The sequence below is a fragment of the Procambarus clarkii genome, chromosome 79 (genome assembly GCF_040958095.1).
Source record: "Procambarus clarkii isolate CNS0578487 chromosome 79, FALCON_Pclarkii_2.0, whole genome shotgun sequence".
Lineage (NCBI taxonomy): Eukaryota > Metazoa > Arthropoda > Malacostraca > Decapoda > Cambaridae > Procambarus > Procambarus clarkii.
Genome location: NC_091228.1, coordinates 12,594,798 through 12,621,316, shown reverse-complemented (window position 1 = coordinate 12,621,316; position 26,519 = coordinate 12,594,798). Strand labels below are relative to the sequence as shown.

The following is a 26,519-nucleotide window of genomic DNA, read 5'->3' as shown; positions in this document are numbered from 1 at the left end:
GCGGTTGGACCAGACATAGTATCACTGTGGATACTAAAAGAGGCCGCGCAGGCCCTCAGCGTGCCTCTGGCAAGGATTTTTAATGAATCACTTATGTTGGGAGAACTGCCCAATTGCTGGAAGAGGGCAAATGTCTTCACCACTCCTCAGCTCCTCTTCTTCCATGTGACCCTCTACCCTTGCTAGGGGGTCACATGGACCCCCCGTGGGGGACGGGGGGACCCCCCCACCTCTTCCTCCATTTACTTCTTCCCCTTTCTGCCCCAATGCCCACACCTTCCCCTGAGTTCCCCCTGATTAATACAACCTCCCTCCCACTCTCACTATCCATGTTCCATCCTAACCTCTTCCCCCACCCCCTCTATCCTTCTCCCCCCCCCCCAACTTTTCAACCTCTATCTGACTCTCGACCTCTCGGTACCTCTCAACCCCCCTATGCCCCCATGGATCCTCCCTAATCTTCAAACCCAGTATGCCCTTCCTTCTCCAGACCTACCTACCCAAGCCCTATCCCAGACCTTCCTACCTACCTTCCTAGATGCCCAACCCCATTCACCCCCAAGGACCCCTCCAGACCCCATTCCCCACCCAGACACCACGCGAGATCCCCCCAGCCCCCATTCATCCCCCTCAGACACCCCTTCCCCCTGATCCTCCCAGACACCCCCCGGATCCCCGCATTCATCCCCCTCAGACTTCCCCCCCCCCCAGATCCCTCCAGACCCCCAGAGAAAGGGCGAACTCTGGTACCAGAGTTTCCATGAAGAATCTCAAGGTTTAGTACACCAATGCTGATGAGATATCTAATAAAGCAGAAGAGATAGAAGAAAGTGTTAGTGAGGCAGATCCTGACATAGTTGCAATAGTAAGAATTAAATTAACGGCATGATCTCGGATGTAATCTTTCCAGCGGGCTATCAAGTGATAAGAAAAGAGGACACAGAGACAGGGAGGGGGAGTGGCACTCCTAATAAAGCAGAAATGGAATTTTGAAGACCTGGGAAATCGGGGTACCAATGAGAGCACAAGCTCCATACATGGAACTCTGACAGCAGATGGGAGGAAGATTGTGATCTTGGTAATCTACAGTCCCCCACCAAACAGTAGAAGACCCAGGCAGGAGTATGATGACAACAACAAGGCATGAACAGATGAACTGCAGAAGGCAGCAACATTCGCTCACAGAATGAGAGTGAAGCTGCTGGTTATGGGGGACCTAAATCATGGAGAGATAAATTGGGAATCAAGGAATCCCCATGGAGGGGACGAAACGTGGGGAGCAAAGTTAGTAGATGTTATAGACAGAATTTTCCTAGCACATGTGAAGGAGGACACAAGGGAAGGAGGAGGAGATGCACCGAGCTTATTAGACCTGATTTTCACCCAGAACGTGGAAGACATCGAGAATGAAAGGCTTTTTGGCAGTCCAGAAATATGCAGTCTGCCCAACGTTCCCTGTCCTGTCTTATACTCAATATTTTATCATAGAATTCCAAAAGGTTTGTTAGGCACGATTTCCCTTTCCAGAACCCATGTTGATGTTCGTTCACAAACAAAACGTTCTCCAGGTGTGCAATCAGTCGTAGCCTAATTCTTCTTTCTAGTATTTTACAGGGGATGCTTGTCAATGATAAAGGTCTATAGTTAAGTGCCTCCTCCCTTACGCCTTTCTTGAAAATCGGTACCACATTTGCCCTCTTCCAGCCATTGGGCAATTCTCCCGTCATAAGTGATTTATTAAAGATCCTTGCCAGAAGCACTCTGAGGGCCTGCACTGCTTCTTTTAGTATCCACGGTGATACTTTGTCTGGTCCAACTGCTTTAGTTGCATCCAGTGTTGTCAGCTGTTTCATTACTTCCTTTGCTGTCACCTCTATATCTGATAGTTTTTCATCTAGGGTAATCTCTTCTAACAATGGGAGCTGCTCAGGCTCAGTAGTGAATACTCCATGGAAACTGGCATTCAGTGCCTCGCAGATTTCCTTGTCACTTTCAGTATATGCCCCTCTGTTTTCCTTAGTCTTGTCACTTGGTCGTTCACCGACATTTTTCTTCTTATATGGCTGTGTAGTAACTTAGGTTGCTTTTTCGCTTTGATCGCAATATTGTTCTCATAGTCCCTGTCCGATGTTCGTCTTATGTTAATATAATCGTTCCTAGCTCTGTTGCAGCTGATCCTGTTGTCCTCTGTCCTTTGTCTTCTGTACTTCCTCCACTCCCGCCTGCTGGCCATTTTGCTTCCTGACACTATCTATTAAACCATGGGTTATTATAATCCCTCCTGCTTTTTGCCTTTACTGTTGGTATAAATCTCTATTCGGCCTCCTGGCATTTCCGTGTGACTAGGTCCATCATATCTTGAACAGTTTTCCTTTAATTTCTTCCTCCCACTGCACTTCTCCCAGATAGTCCCTTATCCTCCTATAGTCCCCTTTCCTGTAGTCAACTCTCCTTCCCAGACCTCTTGTCCCATGGTCACAAGTTTGAATTCCATCATGTAGTCAAAGACTAAGACACAATGGTCGTTGGCCCCTAGATGTATTTCATGCTCCAAATTCTCGATGTCTTCTACGTTCTGGGTGAAAATCAGGTCTAAAAGGCTCGGCGCATCCCCTTCTCTTTCCCTTCTGTCTTCCTTCACATGTTGTGTTAGGAAATTCCTGTCTATAACATCTACTAACTTTGCTCCCCACGCTTCAGTCCCCTCCATGGGAATTCCTTGATTCCCAATTTATCTCTCCATGATTTAGGTCCCCCATAACCAGCAGCTTCGCTCTCATACTGTGGGCTAGTGTTGCTGCCCTCTGCAGTTCATCTATGCATGCCTTGTTCTTGTCATCATACTCCTGCCTGGGTCTTCTACTGTTTGGAGGGGGATTGTAGATTACCATGATCACAATCTTCCTCCCATCTTCTGTCAGAGATACATGTATGATGCTTGTGCTCTCATTGGTAACCCGATTTCCTAGGTCTTCAAACTTACATTTCCGCTTTATTAGGAGTGCCACTCCCTCTCCCTGTCTCTGTGTCCTCACTTTTCTTATAACCTGGTAGCCCTCAGGAAAGATTGCATCCGAGATCATGTCATTTATATTAGTTTCCACAATTGCAATTCATTCAGGATCTGGCCCAATCACTCTTTCTTCTATATCTTCTGCTTTATTAGATATCTCATCAGCATTGGTGTACCAAACCTTCAGATTCTTCATGGAAACTCTGATACCAGAGTTCGCCCTTTCTCTGGGGGTCTGAGGGGATCTGTGGGGTGACTGGGGGTGAATTTGGGGATTTGGGGGGTGCCTAGGTGGATCCATGGCTTGTCTGGTGGGATCCGAGGGGTATCGGGAGGGGGTGAAAGAGGTCGGGAGCTGTGCTTGGGGGGCGAATGGGGGCTGGACATCTAGGAAGGTACCTATAGGAAGGTCTGGGGTAGGGCCTGGGTAGGTAAGTCTGGAATAGGAAGGGTATACTGGGTCTGAAGATTAGGGAGGGTCTTATAGGCATAGAGGGGATGGGAGGTTGCATAAGGTTAGGAGTCAGTTAGAGGTTGAGAGGTTAAGGGAGAGGAGGATAGAGGGGATTGGGAGAAGAGGGGCAGATGGAACATGGTGTGTCTGTACTCACCTAGTTACCTAGTTGTATTTTCAGGGGTTGAGCTCTGACTCTTTGGTCCCCGCCTCTCAACCGGCAATCAACAGGTGTACAGATTCCTGAGCCTATTGGGCTCTATCATATTTACACTTGAAACTGTGTATGGAGTCAGCCTCCACCACATCACTTCCTAATGCATTCCATTTGTCAACCACTCTAACACTAAAAAAAGTTCTTTCTAATATCTCAGTGGCTCATTTGGGCACTCAGTTTCCACCTGTGTCCGCTTGTGCGTGTGCCCCTTGTGTTAAATAGCCTGTCTTTATCTACCCCATCAATTCCCTTCAGAATCTTGAATATGGTGATCATGCCCCCCCTAACTCTTCTGTCTTCCAGCGAAGTGAGGTTTAATCCCTGTAGTCTCTCCTCGTAGCTCATACCTCTCAGCTCGGACACTAGTCTGGTGGCACACCTTTGAACCTTTTCCAGTTTAGTCTTATCCTTGACTAGATATGGACTCCATGCTGGGGCTGCATACTCCAGGATTGGCCTGACATATGTGGTATACAAAGTTCTGAATGATTCTTTACACAAGCTTCTGAATGCCGTTCGTATGTTGGCCAGCCTGGCATATGCCACTGATGTTATCCTCTTGATATGTGCTGCAGGAGACAGGTCTGGCGTGATATCAACCCTCAAGTTTTTTCTTTCTCTGACTCCTGAAGAATTTCCTCTCCCAAATGATACCTTGTATCTGGCCTCCTGTTCCCTACACCTATCTTCATTACATTACATTTGCTTGGGTTAAACTCTAACAGCCATTTGTTCGACCATTCCTGCAGCTTGTCCAGGTCTTCTTGAAGCCTCAAGCTGTCCTCCTCTGTCTAAATCCTTCTCATAATTTTGGCGTCGTCAGCAAACATTGAGAGGAATGAGTCTATACCCTCTGGGAGATTATTTACGTATATCAAAAACAGGATAGGTCCAAGTACAGCGCCCTGTGGGACTCCACTAGTGACTTCACGCCATTCTGAGGTCTCACCCCTCACTGTAACTCTCTGCTTCCTATTGCTTAGGTACTCCCTTATCCACTGGAGCGCCCTACCAGTTACTCCTGCCTGTTTCTCCAGCTTATGCATCAACCTTTTATTGGGTACTGTGTCAAAGGTTTTCCGACAGTCCAAAAAATGCAGTCCGCCCATCCTTCTCTTTCTTGCTTAATCTTTGTCACCTGGTCGTAGAATTCTATCAAGCCTGTAAGGCAAGATTTACCCTCCCTGAACCCATGTTGATGTGTTGTCACGAAGTCTCTTCTCTCCAGATGTGTTACTAGGATTTTTCTCACAATCTTCTCCATCACCTTGCATGGTATACAAGTTAAGGACACTGGCCTGTAGTTCAGTGCCTCTTGTCTGTCACCCTTTTTGTATATTGGTACTACATTAGCAGTCTTCCATATTTCTGGTAGGTCCCCCGTTTCCAGTGACCTACTTTACACTATGGAGAGTGGCAAGCAAAGTGCTCCTGAACACTCTTTCAATACCCATGGCGATATTCCGCCCGGCCCAACAGCTTTTCTCACATCCAGCTCCAATAGGTGCTTCTTGACCTCATCTCTTGTAATTTCGAACCTATCCAAGGTCACCTGGTTTGCTGCCACCTCTTCTAGCGCCGTGACATCTCCCTGTTCTATTGTAAAGACCTCCTGGAACCTTTTGTTGAGTTCTTCACACACCTCTTTGTCGTTCTCTGTGTACCTTTGCTCGCCCACCCTAAGTTTCATCACCTGTTCCTTCACTGTTGTCTTCCTCCTGATGTGGGTTCGGTCTTGGCTTTATTAGCTATATCATTTTCATACCTTTTCTCAGCTGCTCTTCTCACACTGACATACTCGTTCCTGGTTCTCTGGTATCTCTCTCTACTTTCTGGTGTTCTGTTATTACGGAAGTTCCTCCATGCCCTTTTGTTTTGCTCCTTTGCTTTCATACATTCCTTATTATACCACGGATTCTTCCTTTGCTTCTCTGTTTTTTCCTGTCGGGCTGGGACAAACCTGCTAACAGCCTCCTGACATTTTTGGGTGACATAGTCCCATCATGTCTTGTACGGACTTGGTTCCGAGTTCTGTGTCCCAATGTATATCCCATAGGAATTTATTCATTTCCTCATAGTTTCCCTTTCGGTACGCCAGCCCTTTGGTTCCCAGTTCTTTTTTGGGGGTGATAATTCCCAGCTCAACCAGGTACTCAAAGCTCAATACACTGTGATCACTCATTCCCAAGGGGGCTTCCAACTTAACTTCCCTTATATCCGACTCATTTAGGGTAAATATCAGATCTAGCAAGGCTGGTTCATCCCCTCCTCTCATTCTTGTCCCGGTCCCTTGTGTGTGTGTGTGTGTGTGTGTGTGTGTGTGTGTGTGTGTGTGTGTGTGTGTGTGTGTGTGTGTGTGTGTGTGTGTGTGTGTGTGTGTGTGTTTGTGCGTGTGTGTGTGTGTGTGCGAGAGTGTGTGAGTGTGTGTGTGTGTGTTTGTGTTTATTGTGGGGGGTGGCACGGTGGGGGGTTGGGTTAACTGGTGGATGGATGGAGGGAGAGGGAGAGAGGGAGTAAAAGGGAGAGGGGGGAGTGAAGGGGAGTGAAAGGGAGTGAGGAAGATTGAGGAAGAAAGGGAAATAGGCAGAACGGGGGGGGGGGGAGGGGAAGAGGAAGGAGGACAATCAGGGGGGTGAGGGATGGAAGGTCAAGTCCCTGGGGTGAGGGGTGAGGTTGGCGGTAGGCTGGTTTGTGCGTGCGTGTGTGTGTGTGTGTGTGTGTGTTTACACTGGCGTATTATGGTGAGGAGGAGGGGGGGTAGGTCCAGTCAGTGGTGGTGTAATGTAACACACAGGTGTGAGAAACTAGTACCAAGCTGAGGCTCTTGAGCTACTTTTTCGTATTTTAATTAACTTATGTTCAAAGCTAATTACTATATAAAAAACACTGTACACCTTGTATGACTGACTTTGAGAGGCACTCACCTCCAAGTAAGCATCCCACAGCACAATTAGGTGATTTATGAAGCGATGTCCGCCTTAATTGTTGACGTCCCCGCCAGAGGTCCTCCCACGTGGTGGTCCAAGCTCTTCCATTCTCAGGCCTCTGGTGCCACCGTCTTGCCACAATCTCGTTCTTTTTCAAATTTTTTTCTTATCAAACGTTATAAGAATTCACTATGTTGCGTTATCACTGCGTTGCTGTACCCTTCATACGACCAAAAACTATGTTTTGGGCTCACTGGTACGTAAATATCCCGAGAATATTGAAGTAATTCGCGGACCGCTGTCCTACACTTGCTCCCTGACCGCCGTCCCTGTGTGTGTGTGTGTGTGTGTGTGTGTACTTACCTAATTGCACTTACCTAACTGTGCTTGCGGAGGTTGAGCTCTGGCTCTTTGGTCCCGCCTCTCAACCATCAATCAACTAATGAAAGGTTCCTGAGCCTACTGGGCTCTATAATATCTACACTTGAAGCTGTGTATGGAGTCAGCCTCCACCACATCACTTCCTAATGCATTCCATTTGTCTACTACTCTGACACTGAAAAAATTCTTTCTAACGTCTCTATGGCTCATTTGGGCATTCAGTTTCCACCTGTGTCCCCTAGTGCGTGTGCCCCTTGTGTTAAATAGCCTGTCTTTTTCTACCCTGTCGATTCCCTTGAGAATCTTCAATGTGGTGATCATGTCCCCCTAACTCTTCTGTCTTCCAACGAAGTGAGGATTAATTCCCGTAGTCTCTCCTCGTAGCTCATACCTCTCAGCTCAGGTACTAGTCTGGTGGCAAACCTTTGAACCTTTTCCAGTTTAGTCTTATGCTTGACTAGATATGGACTCCATGATGGAGCGGCCTACTCCAGGATTGGTCTGACATATGTGGTATATAATGTTCTGAAAGATTCTTTACACAAGTTTCTAAAGGCCGTTCTTATGTTAGCCAACCTGGCATATGCCGCTGGTGTTATCCTCTTGATATGAGCTTCAGGGGACAGGTCTGGCGTGATATCAACCCGCAGGTCTTTCTCTCTCTCTGATTCTTGAATTATTTCATCTCCCAAATGATACCTTGTATCTGGTCTCCTGTTTCCTACCCCTATCTACATTACATTACATTTGGTTGGGTTAAACTCTAACAACCATTTGTTCGACCATTCCTGCAGCTTGTCCAGGTGCAAGTGTGTGTGTGTGTGTGTGTGTGTGTGTGTGTGTGTGTGTGTGTGTGTGTGTGTGTGTGTGTGTGTGTGTGTGTGTAGGTATGTATATATTTCACGCTCAACCTAGACTGGGAACTGTTATAGAATGTTCACAAAGCTGCTACTAGTAGCCAATAGCAGCTACTAATAGCCACTCGGTGCCAATAGCAGCTACTAATAGCCCCTCGGTGCCAATAGCAGCTACTAATAGCAACCAGTAGCCAATAGCAGCTAATAATAGCAACTCGTAGCCAATAGCAGCTACTAATAGCAACCAGTAGCTAATAGCAGCTACTAATAGCCACTCGTAGCCAATAGCAGCTACTAATAGCCACTCGTAGCCAATAGCAGCTACTAATAGCAACCAGTAGCTAATAGCAGCTACTAACTGGGAACTGTTATAGAATGTTCACAAAGCTGCTACTAGTAGCCAATAGCAGCTACTAATAGCCACTCGGTGCCAATAGCAGCTACTAATAGCCCCTCGGTGCCAATAGCAGCTACTAATAGCAACCAGTAGCCAATAGCAGCTAATAATAGCAACTCGTAGCCAATAGCAGCTACTAATAGCAACCAGTAGCTAATAGCAGCTACTAATAGCCACTCGTAGCCAATAGCAGCTACTAATAGCCACTCGTAGCCAATAGCAGCTACTAATAGCAACCAGTAGCTAATAGCAGCTACTAATAGCAACCAGTAGCCAATAGCAACTACTAATAGCAACCAGTAGCTAATAGCAGCTACTAATAGCTACTCGTAGCCAATAGCAGCTACTAATAGCCACTCGTAGCCAATAGCAGCTACTAATAGCAACCAGTAGCTAATAGCAGCTACTAATAGCCACTCGTAGCGCCAATAGCAGCTACTAATAGCCACTCGTAGCCAATAGCAGCTACTAATAGCCACTCGTAGCCAATAGCAGCTATTAATAGCCACTATCAACAACTAGCAGCAACTAGTTGCCAGAGGTTGCCAACTAGGATGCAGGTATAGCTCTCTCTCCCTCGGTCTAGTTAAAATTATCTCCAGGTTTTTGTGGTTCAGCTGAGCCACATTTGGCCATGACTGTACGGAGCCTTCACCACCTGCCTCGCCCTTCATGACAGCTGCCAGTATGTTCCCTTATACGTCCTTATGTTCTCTTATACTGCCTTATACTCCCTTATACGTCCCTATGTTCTCTTATACTCCCTTATACTCCCTTATACGTCCTTATGTTCTCTTATACTCCCTTATACTCCCTTATACGTCCTTATGTTCTCTTATACTCCCTTATACTCCCTTATACGTCCTTATGTTCTCTTATACTGCCTTATACTCCCTTATACGTCCTTATGTTCTATTATACTGCCTTATGTTCTCTTATACTGCCTTATGTTCCCTTATACGTCCTTATGTTCTCTTATACTGCCTTATACTCCCTTATACGTCCTTATGTTCTCTTATACTGCCTTATACTCCCTTATACGTCCTTATGTTCTCTTATACTGCCTTATACGTCCTTATGTTCTCTTATACTGCCTTATACTCCCTTATACGTCCTTATGTTCTCTTATACTGCCTTATACTCCCTTATACGTCCTTATGTTCTCTTATACTGCCTTATACTCCCTTATACGTCCTTATGTTCTCTTATACTGCCTTATACTCCCTTATACGTCCTTATGTTCTCTTATACTCCCTTATACTCCCTTATTCGTCCTTATGTTCTCTTATACTGCCTTATACTCCCTTATACGTCCTAATGTTCTCTTATACTGCCTTATACTCCCTTATACGTCCTTATGTTCTCTTATACTGCCTTATACGTCCTTATGTTCTCTTATACTGCCTTATACTCCCTTATACGTCCTTATGTTCTCTTATACTGCCTTATACTCCCTTATACGTCCTTATGTTCTCTTATACTGCCTTATACGTCCTTATGTTCTCTTATACTGCCTTATACGTCCTTATGTTCTCTTAAACTGCCTTATACTCCCTTATACGTCCTTATGTTCTCTTATACTGCCTTATACTCCCTTATACGTCCTTATGTTCTCTTATTCTGCCTTATACTCCCTTATACGTCCTTATGTTCTCTTATACTGCCTTATACTCCCTTATACGTCCTTATGTTCTCTTATACTGCCTTATACTCCCTTATACGTCCTTATGTTCTTTTATACTGCCTTATACTCCCTTATACGTCCTTATGTTCTCTTATACTGCCTTATACTCCCTTATACGTCCTTATGTTCTCTTATACTGCCTTATACTCCCTTATACGTCCTTATGTTCTCTTATACTGCCTTATGTTCCCTTATACGTTCTTATGCTCCCTTATATTACCTTATACTCCCTTATATGTTCTTATGCTCCCTTATATTACCTTATACACCCTTATATGTTCTTATGCTCCCTTATATTACCTTATGTTCATTTACCTTATGTTCATTCATTTATCCATATGTACCTTATGTTCAGTATACTACCTTATACTTCCTTATACGTTCTTATGCTCTCTTATATTACCTTATACTCCCTTATACGTTCTTATGCTCTCTTATATTACCTTATGTTCAGTATACTGCCTTATGCTCTCTTATACGTTCTTATGATCCCTTATACTACCTTATGCTCCCTTATACTACCTTATGCCCACTTATACTACCTTATGCTCCCTTATACTACCTTATGCACCCTTATACCACCTTATGCTCCCCACATACTACCTTTTCCCCTCTTGTCTACCTTATTCTGCATTATAGTACCTTATTCCCTCTTATATCACCTTATGCTCGCTTATACTCTTTTATACTACCCACTTCTTCTTTATGATTGAGAAAGAATTATGCTCAATGTTCATCTTCCTCAAGAAATAATGCTCCCCTATAGGTCTTTATACTATCTTATGCTATCCTATACTATCTTATGCTCACCTATATTATCTTATTCTCTCCTATACTATCTTATACTCTCCTATATTGTCTTAAGCTCTCCTATACTATCTTATGCTCTCCAATATTATCTTATGCTCACCTTACTATCTTATACTTTCCTATACTATCTTATGCTCTCCAATATTATCTTATGCTCACCTTTACTATCTTATACTTTCCTATACTATCTTATGCTCTTCAATACTCTTTTATGCTCACCTTTACTATCTTATACTTTCCTATACTATCTTATGCTCTCCAATATTATCTTATGCTTACCTTTACTATCTTATACTTTACTATACTATCTTATGCTCTTCAGTACTCTTTTATGCTCCCTACAAAATCTATCTTGATCAGTTTTCACAAGACATAAACTCTGAGGGAGAAGGTGTTCGCGTGAGGAGATAACCTCACCCGTACTGACACCTTCCAACCTACAGTCTCGCATAACTCTCTAACTTGTGTGTTCAAAATTCTCTTGATTGATTAAATCTCGTCTTCTAGTCTGGGATGCATTTCCTGGTCTAAATTAAATGATTTCTTGTGAGCTGGTCGGCATACGGTGAACTTACCAAGTCTAGGTTGGTGGTCAGTGTTAAGGAGGAAATATCAGTAGACTCTAGATAATGTAGACCATCTGAATATTGTGATGTCAGTGACGTGTATATATATATATATATTATATATATATATATATATATATATATATATATATATATATATATATATATATATATATATATATATATTTATATATATATATATATATATATATATATATATGTCATACCTAGTAGCCAGAACGCACTTCTCAGCCTACTATGCAAGGCCCGATTTGCCTAATAAGCCAAGTTTTCCTGAATTAATATATTTTCTCTAATTTTTTTCTTATGAAATGATAAAGCTAACCATTTCATTATGTATTAGGTCAGTTTTTTTTTATTGGAGTTAAAATTAACGTAGATATATGACCGAACCTAACCAACCCTACCTAACCTAACCCAACCTATCTTTATAGGTTAGGTTAGGTTAGGTAGCCGAAAAAGTTAGGTTAGGTTAGGTTGGTTAGGTAGTCGAAAAAACATTAATTCATGAAAACTTGGCTTATTAGGCAAATCAAGCCTCGCATAGTAGGCTGAGAAGTGCGTTCTGGCTAATAGGTACGACATATATATATATATATATATATATATATATATATATATATATATATATATATATATATATATATATATATATATATATATATATATATATATATATTGGTAGATTGGGTTAGGTTAGACTGAATTAAGTATTATATAAAGTAAGGATGACGTAGGGGGTTCATAGTTTTTCAGTTCTTCGAGCTTACTCAAAATAGTGATAGTGTACCTGGTCGAAGATCTTGGAGGGGCGTTCGAAGACGGCTTCTCTGCTCCGGTCCCCGAAGACGTCCCGGTCGTTCCAGAAGTCTCTGAAGAACGGGTCCCTATACATCATAGGAATCTGCCGAGACATGTCTGAAACACAGGTTTGGGAATATTCAGCACATTAGGTGCATTAGGCACACTGGGGTGCATTCAGCACACTGGGTGCATTCAGCACACTGGGTGCATTCAGCACACTGGGTGCATTCAGCACACTGGGTGCATTCAGCACACTGGGTGCATTCAGCACACAGGGTACATTCAGCACACTGGGTGCGTTCAGCACACAGGGTACATTCAGCACACAGGGTACATTCAGCACACTGGCTGCGTTCAGCACACAGGGTACATTCAGCACACAGGGTACATTCAGCACACTGGGTGCGTTCAGCACACTGGGTGCATTCAGCACACAGGGTACATTCAGCACACAGGGTACATTCAACACACTGGGTGCGTTCAGCACACAGGGTACATTCAGCACACAGGGTACATTCAGCACACTGGGTGCGTTCAGCACACTGGGTGCATTCAGCACACAGGGTACATTCAGCACACAGGGTACATTCAACACACTGGGTGCAATCAGCCCACTGAGCGCATTAAGCACATTGGGTCCATTCAGCACACTGGGCACGTTCTTCACACTGGGTACATTCAGCACACTGGCTGTTTTATGCACAATGGGGGCATTCAGCATACTTGGTGCATTAAGGAATTGGGTCCATTCAGCACTCAGGGTATACTCAGCACACAGGGTTCATTCAGCACACTGGGTGCATTCAGCACACTGGGTTCATTCAGCACACTGAAGGCATTCAGCACACTGGGTGCATTCAGCACACTGGGTTCCTTCAGCACACTGAAGGCATTCAGCACACTGGGTTCCTTCAGCACACTGAAGGCATTCAGCACACTGGGTTCCTTCAGCACACTGAAGGCATTCAGCACACTGGGTGCATTAAACGAACTGGGTCAATTCATCACACTATGTGCATTCAGCACTCCAGTTCCATGCAGCACACTTGGTACATTCATCACACATGGCGCATTTAGCAGACTGGATGCATTTATCACAATGGAAGCATTCAGCACACTAGTTACATTCCTCACATTTCCTCACATCACACCCTTCCTAACAAAGGGTGCATTCAGCACAATGGGTGCATTCAGCACATTGCGTGTATTTATCTCACTGGGTGCATTTAGCACACTAAGTGCACTCATCACACTAGTTTCATTCAGCAAAATAGGTCTTTTCAGCACACTGGGTGTATTCATCACACTGGGTACATTCAGCATACTGGGTGTATTCTTCACACTGGGTATATTCAGCACACTGGGTGCATTCAGCACACTAGGTGAATTCAGCACAATGGGTGCATTAAGCACATTGCATGTATTTATCACACTGGGTGCATTTGGCACACTGGCTACATTCAGCACACTGGCTACATTCAGCACACTGGATTCATTCATCACACATTGCATTCATCACACTAGGGGCATTCGTCACACTAGGGGCATTCGTCACACAAGGGGCATTCAACAAACTCTGTGCATTCATCACACGGTATATTTATCATGCAAGGTGTATATATCACACAGGGTGCATGCATCACACTCGGTGCATTCAGCAAACTCGGTACATTCATCACGCTGGGTGTATTCGTCACACTAGGTGCAGTCATCACAAAGGTTGCCTTCAGCAAACTGGGTGCATTCATCACACTTGGTGCATTAAGCACACTGGACACATTCAGCACACTGGGTACATTCAGCACATTGGGCACATTCAGCACACTGGGTACATTCAACACACTGGACACATTCTTCACTGGGCACATTCATCACACTGGGCACATTCATCACACTGGGTGCATTCTTCACACTGGGTGCATTCTTCACACTGGGTGCATTCAGCACACTGGGTGCATTCTTCACACTGGGTGCATTCAGCACACTGGGTATATTTCATGCAATGATTTACATATATTATCATGTTAATGTTACAAGAACAGATTTTCTTGAATGTCTCAAAAATAATTTTAAGTGTAAATACTGACTTGTATGGAGTGAATTGAAGCGTGTGTGTAAAGCACTCTGGGCCCAAGGGTACTGAGTGCTGCCTGGCCCACACACCGCCTAAATAATCCGGCCGCGGGTGGGGGTAGGGGTGGTGATAGCACCCCCTGCTCACTTGCCACCTAAATAGTCCGCCTGCGGGTGGGGGTAGGGGTGGTGATAGCACTCCCTGCCCACTTGCCATCTAAATAGTCCGCCTGCGGGTGGGGGTAGGGGTGGTGCTTTCACTCCCTGCCCACTTGCCACCTAAATAGTCCGCCTGCGGGTGGGGGTAGGGGTGGTGATAGCACTCCCTGCCCACTTGCCACCTAAATAGTCCGCCTGCAGGTGGGGGTAGGGGTGGTGATAGCACTGCTTACCTATCATTGACTACAGGTCTATCTCCTTATGCCCCGCGTACGAGTCATGGTGTACCTGCTGAGTTATAGCTTAACTATTCTGGTATCACACTTGTCTGACGACTCTGTCGTTGAAGATATCAGAGGATGTGGCTTAAACACCTTCCTTCAGTGAATAGCACTCGTTGACTACCTGTACAGAGTACGAGTACTAGTTGACTACCTGTACAGAGTACGAGTACTAGTTGACTACCTGTACACAGTACGAGTACTAGTTGACTACCTGTACACAGTACGAGTACTAGTTGACTACCTGTACACAGTACGAGTACTAGTTGACTACCTGTACACAGTACGAGTACTAGTTGACTACCTGTGCACAGTACGAGTACTAGTTGCCTACCTGTACACAGTACGAGTACTAGTTAACTACCTGTACACAGTACGAGTACTAGTTGCCTACCTGTACACAGTACGAGTACTAGTTAACTACCTGTACACAGTACGAGTACTAGTTGACTACCTGTACACAATACGAGTACTAGTTGACTACCTGTACACAATACGAGTACTGTGTACAGGTAGTCTCTCTCTTAATCTGTACTGTGTACAGGTTAACAGAGAGAGAGAGAGAGAGAGAGAGAGAGAGAGAGAGAGAGAGAGAGAGAGAGAGAGAGAGAGAGAGAGAGAGAGAGAGAGAGAGAGAGAGAGAGAGAGGAGAGAGAGGAGAGAGAGGAGAGAGAGGAGAGAGAGGAGAGAGAGGAGAGAGAGGAGAGAGAGAGAGAGAGAGAGGAGAGAGAGAGAGGGAGAGAGAGAGAGAGAGAGAGAGAGAGAGAGAGAGAGAGAGAGAGAGAGGAGAGAGACAGACAGACAGACAGACAGACAGACAGACAGACAGACAGACAGACAGACAGACAGACAGACGGACAGACGGACAGACGGACAGACAGACAGACGGACAGACAGACAGACAGACAGACAGACAGACAGACAGACAGACGGACAGACAGACAGACAGACAGACAGACAGACAGACAGACAGACAGACAGACAGACAGACAGACAGACAGACAGACAGACAGACAGACAGACAGACAGACAGGAAGACACAGACAGTTTCATATATATATTCCAATTTTATTAGCTATTTGCTTTCAGTGACAGAGGTTTTTGTTATAATAGTAATGGTGTCTAACACTCGCAATATCTTTAGAAATTAAAGTGTGGCTCCAATGGAGCCGAGTTTTGTTGGTTTGCGGCCAAGCAATCACCGGCAGTCAGCCGTTTACTTGGAGGAGGTGTACTTGGTGACAGCCTTAGTGCCCTCAGAGACGGCGTGCTTGGCGAGTTCTCCGGGCAACAGGAGCCTTACAGCTGTCTGGATCTCCCGACTGGTAATGGTGGAATGCTTGTTGTAGTGGGCCAGGCGAGAAGCCTCGGCGGGGATGCGCTAAAAGATATCGTTCACGAACGAGTTCATGATCGACATGGCTTTGAAAGAGATACTGGTGTCAGGGTGGACCTGCTTCAGCACTTTGTAAATAGATGCTGTAGCTCTCCTTCCTCCTGCGCTTCTTTTTCTTATCGCCCTTGGCATTGGCCTTCTGGGCCTTCCCGGCCTTCTTGGCAGCCTTTCCAGATGCCTTGGGTGGCATGACGATGATGATGCTCGTGTCGACGTTGGAATACAATAATAATTTTTACGCAATATACAATACAATAATATACAGGAGAAGATGCCCATAGGGCGAGCCTTCAAGTGGGGACAGCTGAAGAGAAGTCGGTGAGAGGAAACGCTGAAGTTGTAGAGAAAAGTGCCAGGGCTTGACCCAGCTGCGTGTCTTAAGTCGATGCTGAAACAACCCCACAACTGGCTAGGCTTTGACTCGGGACAGGAAGGGCGGCAGTGAGTAGTTCTTCTTCATTCAAGATGATGACAGTCAGTCTTCTGATGGTGTCTTCTTTCTACTTTCTTCTTTCTTCTTCTTACCTCCAAGTCATGCTTTTATTTTGTCATGCTTCGTGTAGTCATTTGAAGTTTCACGTACTCAGCGTAGTCATTGGGTAAGAGTTCGGGGGCCAGTGTGGATTCATCGCATCCATTGAAGATTATGACCTTGTCGACAGTTCACTTCACATTAACTCCTGGATGGTTCTGCACGTATTCGTTATACCTCGTGTTATATATACGGCTGGAAAGCTGTCTGAATTCAGAAGACCCAAATGTAGTGTTGTCACGTTGTTGACACAATGCAGCTACTGCTGAAGAATCAATATCCTCCTCCGAGTCCAAGGGTGGTGAGTGAGCTTCAGTGTCAACACAAGCAGTAGAGTCGTCATCAGAAGACAGGTGGAGGTCTGCAGAAGCATTAGGTGTAGGTTCCTGTGAAGCGGGTGTAGTCGCAGGTAGAGCTGGAGTAGTAGATGGTTGGTCTGGAGTAGCAGTGTGCATGTTGGCATCGCATGTTGCAGGATCTGTAGCAGGAGCTGTAGCAGGTTGCAGAGGGTGGGCGTCAGCAGACATGATATCTGCCAGTGCAACTGGAAAGATGGTCATGTCAGGGGCAGAAGTATATGTAGCTGAAGTCGTAGCACTGGCGGATGCTGAGGCTGTAGTTGTGAAGAGTTCTTCAGGAACATTAAATGTTGGTAGACCATTGGCAGTGTATAGGATGTTTAGAATTTCTGCGAATTCTTTGCAGTTCGTTCCAGCCATCATCTCAACCAGGCGGATGAGTCCGAAGATGGTACTGTGATTCCTGTTGGGGAGCAGCATCTGGTGTGATGAGGGCTGGCATGTTGGTTGCCCAAAGAGAGGTTGTGGCTGTCGCAGCTGCGTCGATGATTGGCTGGCGGACTGGGAGCCAGGGCCCCAATGGCGTGCAGGCTGTGCAAAAGCTCCGCCCCCACCCTGAAGCTCAGGGAAGTTGGCGACTTGCACGTTGAACGTTGATGGTTCACGACGAGTGGTGTTGGCTTTCCTGGCGTCGGACATCTGTATTTCCGTATGACTTCGAGGGCACTCGGCAGAGACGGCAGTATGGTCACCTTGGCAGAGAAGGCATTGGAGAAAGTCGTTGGTGCATCGTTTGAAGTGGTGATTTTCGGCGCACTTGCTGTACCGTTGGTCCTGTGATGGACATTGTTTCGTAAAGTGCTCATAGCTATAGCACTTAAAGTATTGTTGAAGCTGGTAGTAGTATTCTTTCCTGATTTGTCGGGGTGTGCAAGCGATGCCGAAGCACCGGAAGCCATTGGTAGTATCACAGGTAGTTTCCTTAGGCGAGGTGAAGGAGACCTTCATGGTGGAGTGGTGGCCGTCCGGCACAGTAATGAACTTTACAGAGACAGCAGACAAGGAAAGATTCTGTTCGTTTATGCTGGTGACAACGAGGGTGGCAGCTTTTTCAGACAGGAGGGAGCTCACTCTCCGGACAAACACCGTCCTGGCTGCGAGGTAGTGTCGTGGTGGGGTGAGGATCATGTCCGCCTCCTCGAGAACAGTAAGGTTGGAGGGGTCAAATAGACCCTGTACAGCTGTGGCACTGCTGTACACCAGTTGATGTCCTTCATCGTTGATGAAGACGTCCAGTGGTGCAACATTGGTTTTGTTACTGATCAAATCCGAGATCTCTGACCGGGTAAGGGTCCGGTCCCCTCTAAATCTTACCTTGATCCGGTAGATCATGGTGGCTCTCCTCGTTGCTGCTCAATGTTTACCCACCCGGCAGTGCTGGGTGCAATTAAGAGAGCCTTGTCTAGAGGGTTGCACTTTCCTTAAGAGGTCTCCCGTCTCTTACCGGTATAATGCACCGGATCAGGGTGATCTCTGACCTCCTAAAGCAAAGTTCTCTGAATGATTTTTACGATTCTGAATCCGAATATATACTGGATAAGACACCCCGAAGGGCGAGCTTGGAAGTGAGGACAGAAGACGATAAGGGGGGTGAGAGGAAGTAGATTTGTAGGAGAAAAAGAGCCAAGGCTAAACCCAGCTGCGTGTCGTTTGGTTGCGGCATTCGAGGCAAGTACTCAGTCGGGGGTCTCAGTGGCAACAACAGGGACATCACAAAACTCACAACATCACAGTGATTGGTTCAAAAGCATCAGGGCTGAACTTTTACGGATGATTTGTGCTGGGTGTTGAGAGCTGTATATTTATGGATGGTGGATGCTGGGTGTTGAGATCTAAAGTTTATCGAAATACAGAGTTAGGAGGAGGATCATGGATGGTAGAGAAGAGATCGTGGGTGTTTTGTGGTAGTCTAAAAGTGTGTAAGAGAAAGTCAAGGTGTTATTCGTGATAAGTGAGTAGTCTATCAAGTTGTTTATCTAATACAGTTTTCCAGTAGACATTGAGGGCAGGAATGTTGGTACTTTCATGAAGACTCGCTGGTATTGAACTCGTCCCATCGGGTGTTGAGTACCCATCGAAGTGCTCTGTTCTGTATTCTCTGAAGCTTTAGTTTATTAGTAGGGGCGGATAAAGAAATAACTAGTGGAGTGTATGTTAGGAGAGGTCTAATAAGTGCTTTATAGAGGTGCATTTTTGTGTTAGGGTCTGCAAATCTAAGTCTGTATGATTTTTTTATGGCTTGGAGAGCTGTTGTATGTTTCTGTGAAAGAGTACTTATCGATCAAGTTTTTTTTTTTCTACCACGGACGTGGCCACACATTTACAATGCTAACCAGAATATATACATTTTCTTCTGTCCTCCATGGACAGGGTTAGAGATGTGTTAAACATATAGTTCAGGTGTCTATAGCTATGGTGGAAGGAAATACAGATATTAGTAGGATTAGGAGAGAGTGAATAGAGTTGAATAGGAATAGGGAGTATAGTTCTTTTTCAGAAAAAGTAGGTGATTTTTTATTTGTTGGAGTTTGTTTTTATGCGCCAGTCATACTCCCATTCTGTGACAATATCGAGTTCTGTTTGTGCTCTGCGTAATAGTGTATCAATGGTGTTGCTGGTGACAAGGTGAGAGACATCATCAGCGTAGCATATGGTTAAAGAAGTGTGATGAACAGGGGTCAGAAATGTCGTTGATGAATGAGTGTCGGGGCAAGAACAGAGCCTTGGGGAACACCGGCATTTAAGTTGAAGTAGTCAGTGATGTCGGAGGAACTTAATCCTCATTGTCCTATTGTCTAAGTAGTTAGAAAGAAGTTTGGTGGTGATAGGGGGAAGATTAAAGTTATTGCATAGTTTGAATTTTAGGCCGTCATGCCAAAGTGTCAAAGTGTCAAAGGCCTTCTCAACGTCCTTAGTGATGAGTGAAGTCTTAAGTCTTTAATGCTGATTGATGGTGAGGTAATTGGTCATGATGTTTAAGGCGTCATGTGTGGACCGGTGAGGCCGGAATCCAAACTGTTTGTTAGTCAGTCAGTCATTGTCTTCTAGGTGGGTTCTGAGTCTCATGTTGACCAGCCGTTCAAAGATTTTGCCAAGTGTCTCTAGAAGGCTGATGGGTCTATAGTTCTTTGGGTCAGTGTGAAGTTTCCCAGGTTTTGGAATAAGAACAGCTGTGGCAGATTTGAAGGTGAGAGTGAAATATCCAGAGGCAAGAGAGGCGTTGAATAAGTTAGTGAGAGCAGCGATGATAGAAGCAGGGAGTTGTCCAAGGAGGGTATGTCCAACGCCAGGCGCACCAGGGGCTCTGCGACGAGTGCCCATGAGAGCTGTCTTGACATCAGCTGGAATCAGGGGAGTCTGTAATTCAGTGCGTGAGTTGAGGTTGTCAGGGTGGATGAGGTCAGGTGTGGTTTCATGTCTGTTTTGGTGTATCCAGTCTTTAACTACTTTAATGTTGGGAAGGGCAGTTGGTTCAGGAGGATGTGGCTGAAAAATTTGTTCTCTGTGGTTTTTAAAAATATTGAGTACTTCATCAGGATCAGTGATTTTGTTGTTGTTCTGTAGAAGGTATTTAAACGGTGTGTGAGTTGATCCTTGTAAGAGTTTGATTTGTTTCCAGAATTCCTGAGGTGTCAGTTTTCCATGTTGTTCTGCTTATTCTATGAGGTGTCTCCAGTGTTTTGTATGGTATTCATCTAGTCTGTTAAGAATGTGTTTTTTTTAATGATGTGAGGTCCCAGAGTACTTGCCCATGACGATGCATGTTGTGAAAGAATGTAGTATGATAACAAGCTAAGAGGTGTTTTGTGCGAATGGAAGTGGTGAAAGTGAAATGTTGTTTGTGTGTTGTTTTTGGAATGGAGATGTTTGCAGCATGAATGATGGTGTCTTGTATGTTGCGTGCTTGTGTGTCAATGTCAGTGTGAAGTTTGTCATTGTACTCGTATGTGAGATCAGTGTCATCAATGTGTTATTTGAACATATCCCAATTTGCCATATGGTATGATAATTGAGGAGTGCCAGGGATGAGAATAGGATTGGTAGAGACTGAGAATTTGGGGAATATGATCAGAGCCCGTAATGGGTCCTGGTTAAATGTAGTGTTGAAGGTTTTTGTCAAGTTTGTTGGTGAATATGAAATCAGGTCTACCAGAACCTGTATGACTGAAAAAAAGTGGGGAAGTCAGGGCCAAGGAAGAATAGATGTTTTTGGGCGTATATTTGGTGAAGCTGTTGACCGTGCCGATTAATGTTACTATAGAGGAATGTAGGATGTTGTGCAATGAGGTCTGCTACAGGAAAACAGGCAAGTGAGTGTGGTTGAAGAGAGTTGTGATGTCTTGCATGGGGATGCCAGTGTTAGGACGGTTGTAGGTTGTACATATGGTGAGTAGACCCATTTGTGTGTGGAATTTTATGGAAAGAAAGTGTTTGTGATGTCAGGGAGTGTGTATCAGTTCATGTTTATAGGAAGATTTTATGAGTATGGTAACGCCTTCATGTGATTCATCAGGTGATTGGTAAGATGAGTAACCAAAGTTTTTGATTTTATATGAGTTTGCGATGTTAGTGCTGTTAAGAAGCAGCACATCAGGACGCCCAGTCCCAATAAAATCATACACCAGGTGTCTAATTGTAAAGAATGGCCGTACATTGAACTGTATGATTTAATGAATGTGTAGAGTTAGGTTTTGTGTTGTTTGTAGTGCGAGCCAGAACAGAAGGAACTGTAGTTCGTTGGCTGGTTTGGTCACCGATATATATGCTACAGTTTGTACAGGAAGGGGTCTTGGTGAGGTTGGTAATAGCAGAACGATTATTTGGAACACGAAAGGTGTTACTAAGTCCAGAGTTCGAAACTGAGGGTGAAAGAGAAGGGTCTGGAGGATGGGGATTGTCATGTGTCAGAGGAGTATTGTTTGCAGAATTGCTGGTGGAAATGGAAGTAGAAGGAATAAGGAAGCACTCAGCTCCCTTGTTTAAATCCCTAAACTTGCTAAATATTAACTCCCTCCACACATTCTCCTGTGTCAACTACATTTACAAAACCCTGTTCTTTAGTGCAAACCATGCTCTGAAACTCTCCCTGGACAGATGTAATAGGACCCATTATCACCACACCAGAAATAAATATCTCTTTGATATTCCCAGGGTCAAATTTAATCTGTGCAAACACTCTATGCAAATTAAGGGACCTAGTCTATGGAACTCACTCCCTAGTGAATTGAAAAACTGTAAAACTTTTGCCTTATTTAAAAGCAAAACCAAAAAGTACCTAATTTCATCTTCTTAGTTTCCTACACTGAGCTTTAAATTTGCTCTGTACCTAGTGTTACCCAATCTCCTAATTTTTATGTATTTAACCCAAACAACCTTATCATTGTGTTCATTGCTGTCTTCTTTTATGTGCTAGCCATATGCTGTATTGTGCCTACCAATTTTTGTCAACTACCATTCAAGCTGTCATTGCAATCAATCTTAGCTACCTATGTGCTTTAATATACTGTACCTACAATTTTCTCTCATCTTTTTTTTTCTTGCCATGTAACTGTTATCATTTTTTGTTATAAATTTTGCAAGTATTTACCTACTTAAAATTTTCTTAGATTAAGGACCTGCCCGAAACGCTGCGCGTACTAGTGGCTTTACAAGACTGTAATTACCATTTTATGTATCCTCACATTCCCAATGTACCTTCTTGTATATGCATAAATAAATAAATAAATAAAAAATGTTTATTTTTTTCAAATCAAATGTTTATTTAGGTAAGGTACATACATACAAGAGATTTTACAAAGAGTGATGGATTTATAGATAGGACTAGTACATACAATGCCTAAAGCCACTATTACGCATAGCGTTTCGGGCATGAAAAACTTAAATGACTAAAGCTTAATACTAATTGAGCATAAAGAATAAAATGAGTTGAGAACAAATAAAAAAAAGAGATAAAAAGGGGGGAACATGGCTGAAAAAGCAGAACAAATACAATTCGGTCGACAAACAGCGTCATTTAAAAAAAACAGACATTGGTTGACAATAGAGGGGTAAGGTAGGTTACAGGGAATTTATTAGGTATAGCTTCGTTTTTATCTTAAACTGGTTGAGAGAGGTACAATCTTTAACATGGTTGGGAAGGTCATTCCACATTCTGGGTCCCTTGATTTGTAGAGCATTTCTAGTTTGATTAAGTCGTACTCTAGGAATATCAAAACTGTATTTATTTCTGGTGTGGTGCTCATGAGTTCTGTTACAACCTTCTATGAAGCTTTTGAGGTCAGGATTGGCATTACAGTTCAGCGGTTTATTTATGTATAATACACATGAGAGAATGTGCAGTGACTTAAAAAATAAATAAATAAAAGAATATCAGTAGTGAGTACAGTGAGGTGAGAGGAAAAGTTAGTGGGTTGAGAGGAAGAGGCGTTGGGATGAGTAGCATGGTCAGTGGGGGTGAGTGACTGGATCAGAGTGGGGAGAGTCAGGGGTGAGGAAGGGTCTCATCAAGAAGAGATTGGGGTAGTGTGTGCTGAACAATAGTGGTTGGAGTTTCGTTTTCTGTGTCAGTCATAGAAGCACAGTTGGAGGTGTGGGGGACTGTAGAAAACGTAGTGAGAAGATGCTATGTCGGAGCGTCACAGTGGGGAAAGAAAGGAAAAAGAGCGGAAGAGGTGTGGAGGAGGTACAGAGACACTAGGAAGGCCATTATGAGTGAGGAAGATGGGAAGGTAGTCAGCAAATTCTCGACCATCGTCTTTAGCTTGCAAATATACTGCTTGGACACAGGTTGTGACTCGCTCATATGCCATCCACGATTGGCCCTTGCTATTAATCGGCCTTGGAGTGTGCAATTACTCCATTAGCGATTCAAGGATTGCATCGGTGGACAACCAGCAGGTTAAGTGGTCTTGTTTTCTTATAGGAGCTCTTTATATGATAACTTTTCCCTTAGTCCATCGTTACGTCGTGATCTCTCCCCAAACGACAAGTATGGCCACAGGGAATTTAATTTGTCCCTTCCATTGAATCGTAATGATATAATTTAACTTGTGTAAACAACTTTTACACACCATTGGTTTTCCAGGGTGTGTTGGAGCAGCCATGAGTGCAACAATTTCCCACGCTACGCTAGCAAGCAGCTGATATTATTTCAATTTAGTTATTGCTTACTTAATTAAGAACAGTTGAAACCTAATAATAATAGAAGTTATATTTTATTTACAAGAGCTAGGAAGTCAAGTATAATTTCATAGCCTCAAGAACTTTAGATAGGAACAATTTTCTTATCTAACCATTATTCAATATATTCTTGTTACTAACCGAATTATCAAATGTTTATATCATCTATATATCTTAGTAAGAGTTACTAATTTTATTCGAGGAAGAACCAGCCTCGATGAAGCGTACTAGGAGTAACTCAACTTCTGGTATTAACCCCCAATTGTGAAGTTTGGGAAAGTTCAACTCTTGAATAGTAATTTAATCTACAGTCCATTAATATTCAAGGAATAATGCTTAATGGTTACATTATCCATAGGTCACTGGTCCTCTTCGAACCGGATAGATAGCTGAGAATCAAGCTATCCTAATTAATCATTACTAATTACCGTGTGTAGTAACCTAGGCTAACCATATTTCATTATCTGTGGCTACCGGCAGTGTACCACATATGTTAGCCTAACTCACACCAATTTATTTGCTGTCTATACCTCATGTATAAGGTAACACTGGTGGGACATTGTTAGTTGCCCACAACACTCAGACCTATACCTCACACTGAGGTAAGAATTTTCAGGTCACCAGGAGCAACAGCTCACAATTTCTATAATAACTCTACATTAACACCTGTGTTAGATTGGCCTCACCATCTAACCATTATTTATCTAGGTGGTAATGACATCCATCCTACTCGACACCCAGCTGAGGTAATTAATCACCTTAAAACAATAATTTCCTCATTTAAACTTGTTAGCAGTTCAGTAGTGTTCACATTAGTGGAACCTCGCCAACTAAGTAATGATAATCGTTGAGGAGTAAGTCCAAAATATTACCAAAAGGCTGCCAAATATATAAACATTCGGCTGAGGAAAAGAGTACGATTGGATGCCACTTACATTCAATTTACAGCCAGACCATACAGGCAAAACCTGGCAACAGATGGTGTAACCTGTCAGGTGAGTCTAGGTCACACATAGTTGACAATTGATCAACACAACCATCATAAAAGGTTGTGACTAGCAAGCCAAAATTAACTATATATATTTTATATTTTCACCTGTGTGTGCAAGTGCACATTTATCTATTACAAAATCTAAAAACAAAACAAAAACACAGCACACTACTGTGTGCTGTGTTTTTGGTATATATATATATATATATATATATATATATATATATATATATATATATATATATATATATATATATATATATATATATATATATATATATATATATATAGATAGATAGATAGATAGATAGATAGATAGGGTATGCTATATCCGGTTGAGTGACGATAATGTGCGCCTTCATTACCACAACAGAGCCAGGTGTTTGGGTTCTGGGCGCCCTCCCAGGGAGAACACCAATCAACAGCCCACACCGCCCGTAAGGCAAAACACCTCCCAGACCTTCATTCCCACAGAAAACTTATTAGAAGCTATCAAAGCAACATCAGCCAGAACCTTGCAGCACATCCCTAAAGCAGTCCGCCCCCATGCAGCAGCCAAATTATCTGCCCTCCTGAGAAAGGTCAACGACTCTCCTGGAACGACCCAAGCATGGCACAACCTCCTAATGTTTGGCAACATTTGTCTAGCCACCCCTGCAAGGAGAGACAAGACCTTAGCTGCCTCAGTCATCAAAGCTATAAATGATTCATAATCCATAAAGCCATAAAGCAGCCATGTCCTTCCCTACAGGATCAGCAGGTGGGTTCACAGGACTAAAACCCAACCACCTCAAGCAAATGCTCAACCCTGCACTGGGTGACATTGCAAAGAACCTCTTGGTGGAACTAACCAGATTCACCAACACATGTCTAGCTGGCAACATACCAGCGACCATAAGACCTATCTTTTTTGGAGCATCTCTCTCTGCTCTAAAGAAAAAGGATGGAGGGATCAGGCCAATAGCTGTGGGCAATTCTCTCCGGCGTCTCGTCGCAAAGGCAGCTGCAAGAACAGTTAGTGATGCAGCGGCCAACATGCTGAAGCCAAAACAGCTCGGGTTCGGCATTCCACAAGGGTGTGAGGCGGCAGCCCATGCAGCTCTAGCCATCATCGCCAACATCACAGACGAAAAGGCCCTTATCAAGCTAGATTTCAAAAATGCCTTCAATTTGGTGCGGAGGGATGCTGTACTCCGTGCGGTTCATAGTCATTTCCCTTCCCTCTACCCTTTTGTACATTCATGCTACAGTATGGACCTTAAGCTACTTTTTGGCGAACATGAAATTGACTCGCGAGAAGGCGTTCAACAGGGTGACCCCCTTGCTCCTCTCCTTTTCTGCTTAGTCATCAAACAAGTCACTGAGGTCCTGTCCAGCGAGCTTAACATCTGGTTCTTGGATGATGGTACCCTAGCTGG

General features: G+C 44.0%; 2 protein-coding genes across 3 annotated transcripts in view; both read right to left on the bottom strand.

Annotated features, from left to right (window-relative positions):
- Window positions 1–14,328, bottom strand: part of LOC138357585 (alpha-crystallin A chain-like) — a 78,173-nt gene extending 63,845 nt beyond the window's left edge. For both annotated transcript variants that reach the window (XM_069314544.1, XM_069314543.1), the window contains exons 1-2: window positions 14,219–14,328; window positions 12,118–12,245 (exon numbers count right to left, since the gene is read on the bottom strand). In XM_069314544.1, coding sequence (XP_069170645.1) covers window positions 12,118–12,243 — 126 coding nt within the window. In that variant the 5' untranslated portion in view covers window positions 12,244–12,245; window positions 14,219–14,328. The remainder of the gene's footprint in view (window positions 1–12,117; window positions 12,246–14,218) is intronic.
- Window positions 12,888–13,631, bottom strand: LOC123764582 (uncharacterized). Its single transcript, XM_069314685.1, has 2 exons — window positions 13,276–13,631; window positions 12,888–13,104 (listed from the first exon to the last, which is right to left on the bottom strand). The coding sequence occupies exons 1-2, from the start codon at window positions 13,629–13,631 to the stop codon at window positions 12,888–12,890; spliced, it is 573 nt and encodes a 190-aa protein (XP_069170786.1).
- Window positions 14,329–26,519: the final 12,191 nt, after the last annotated feature.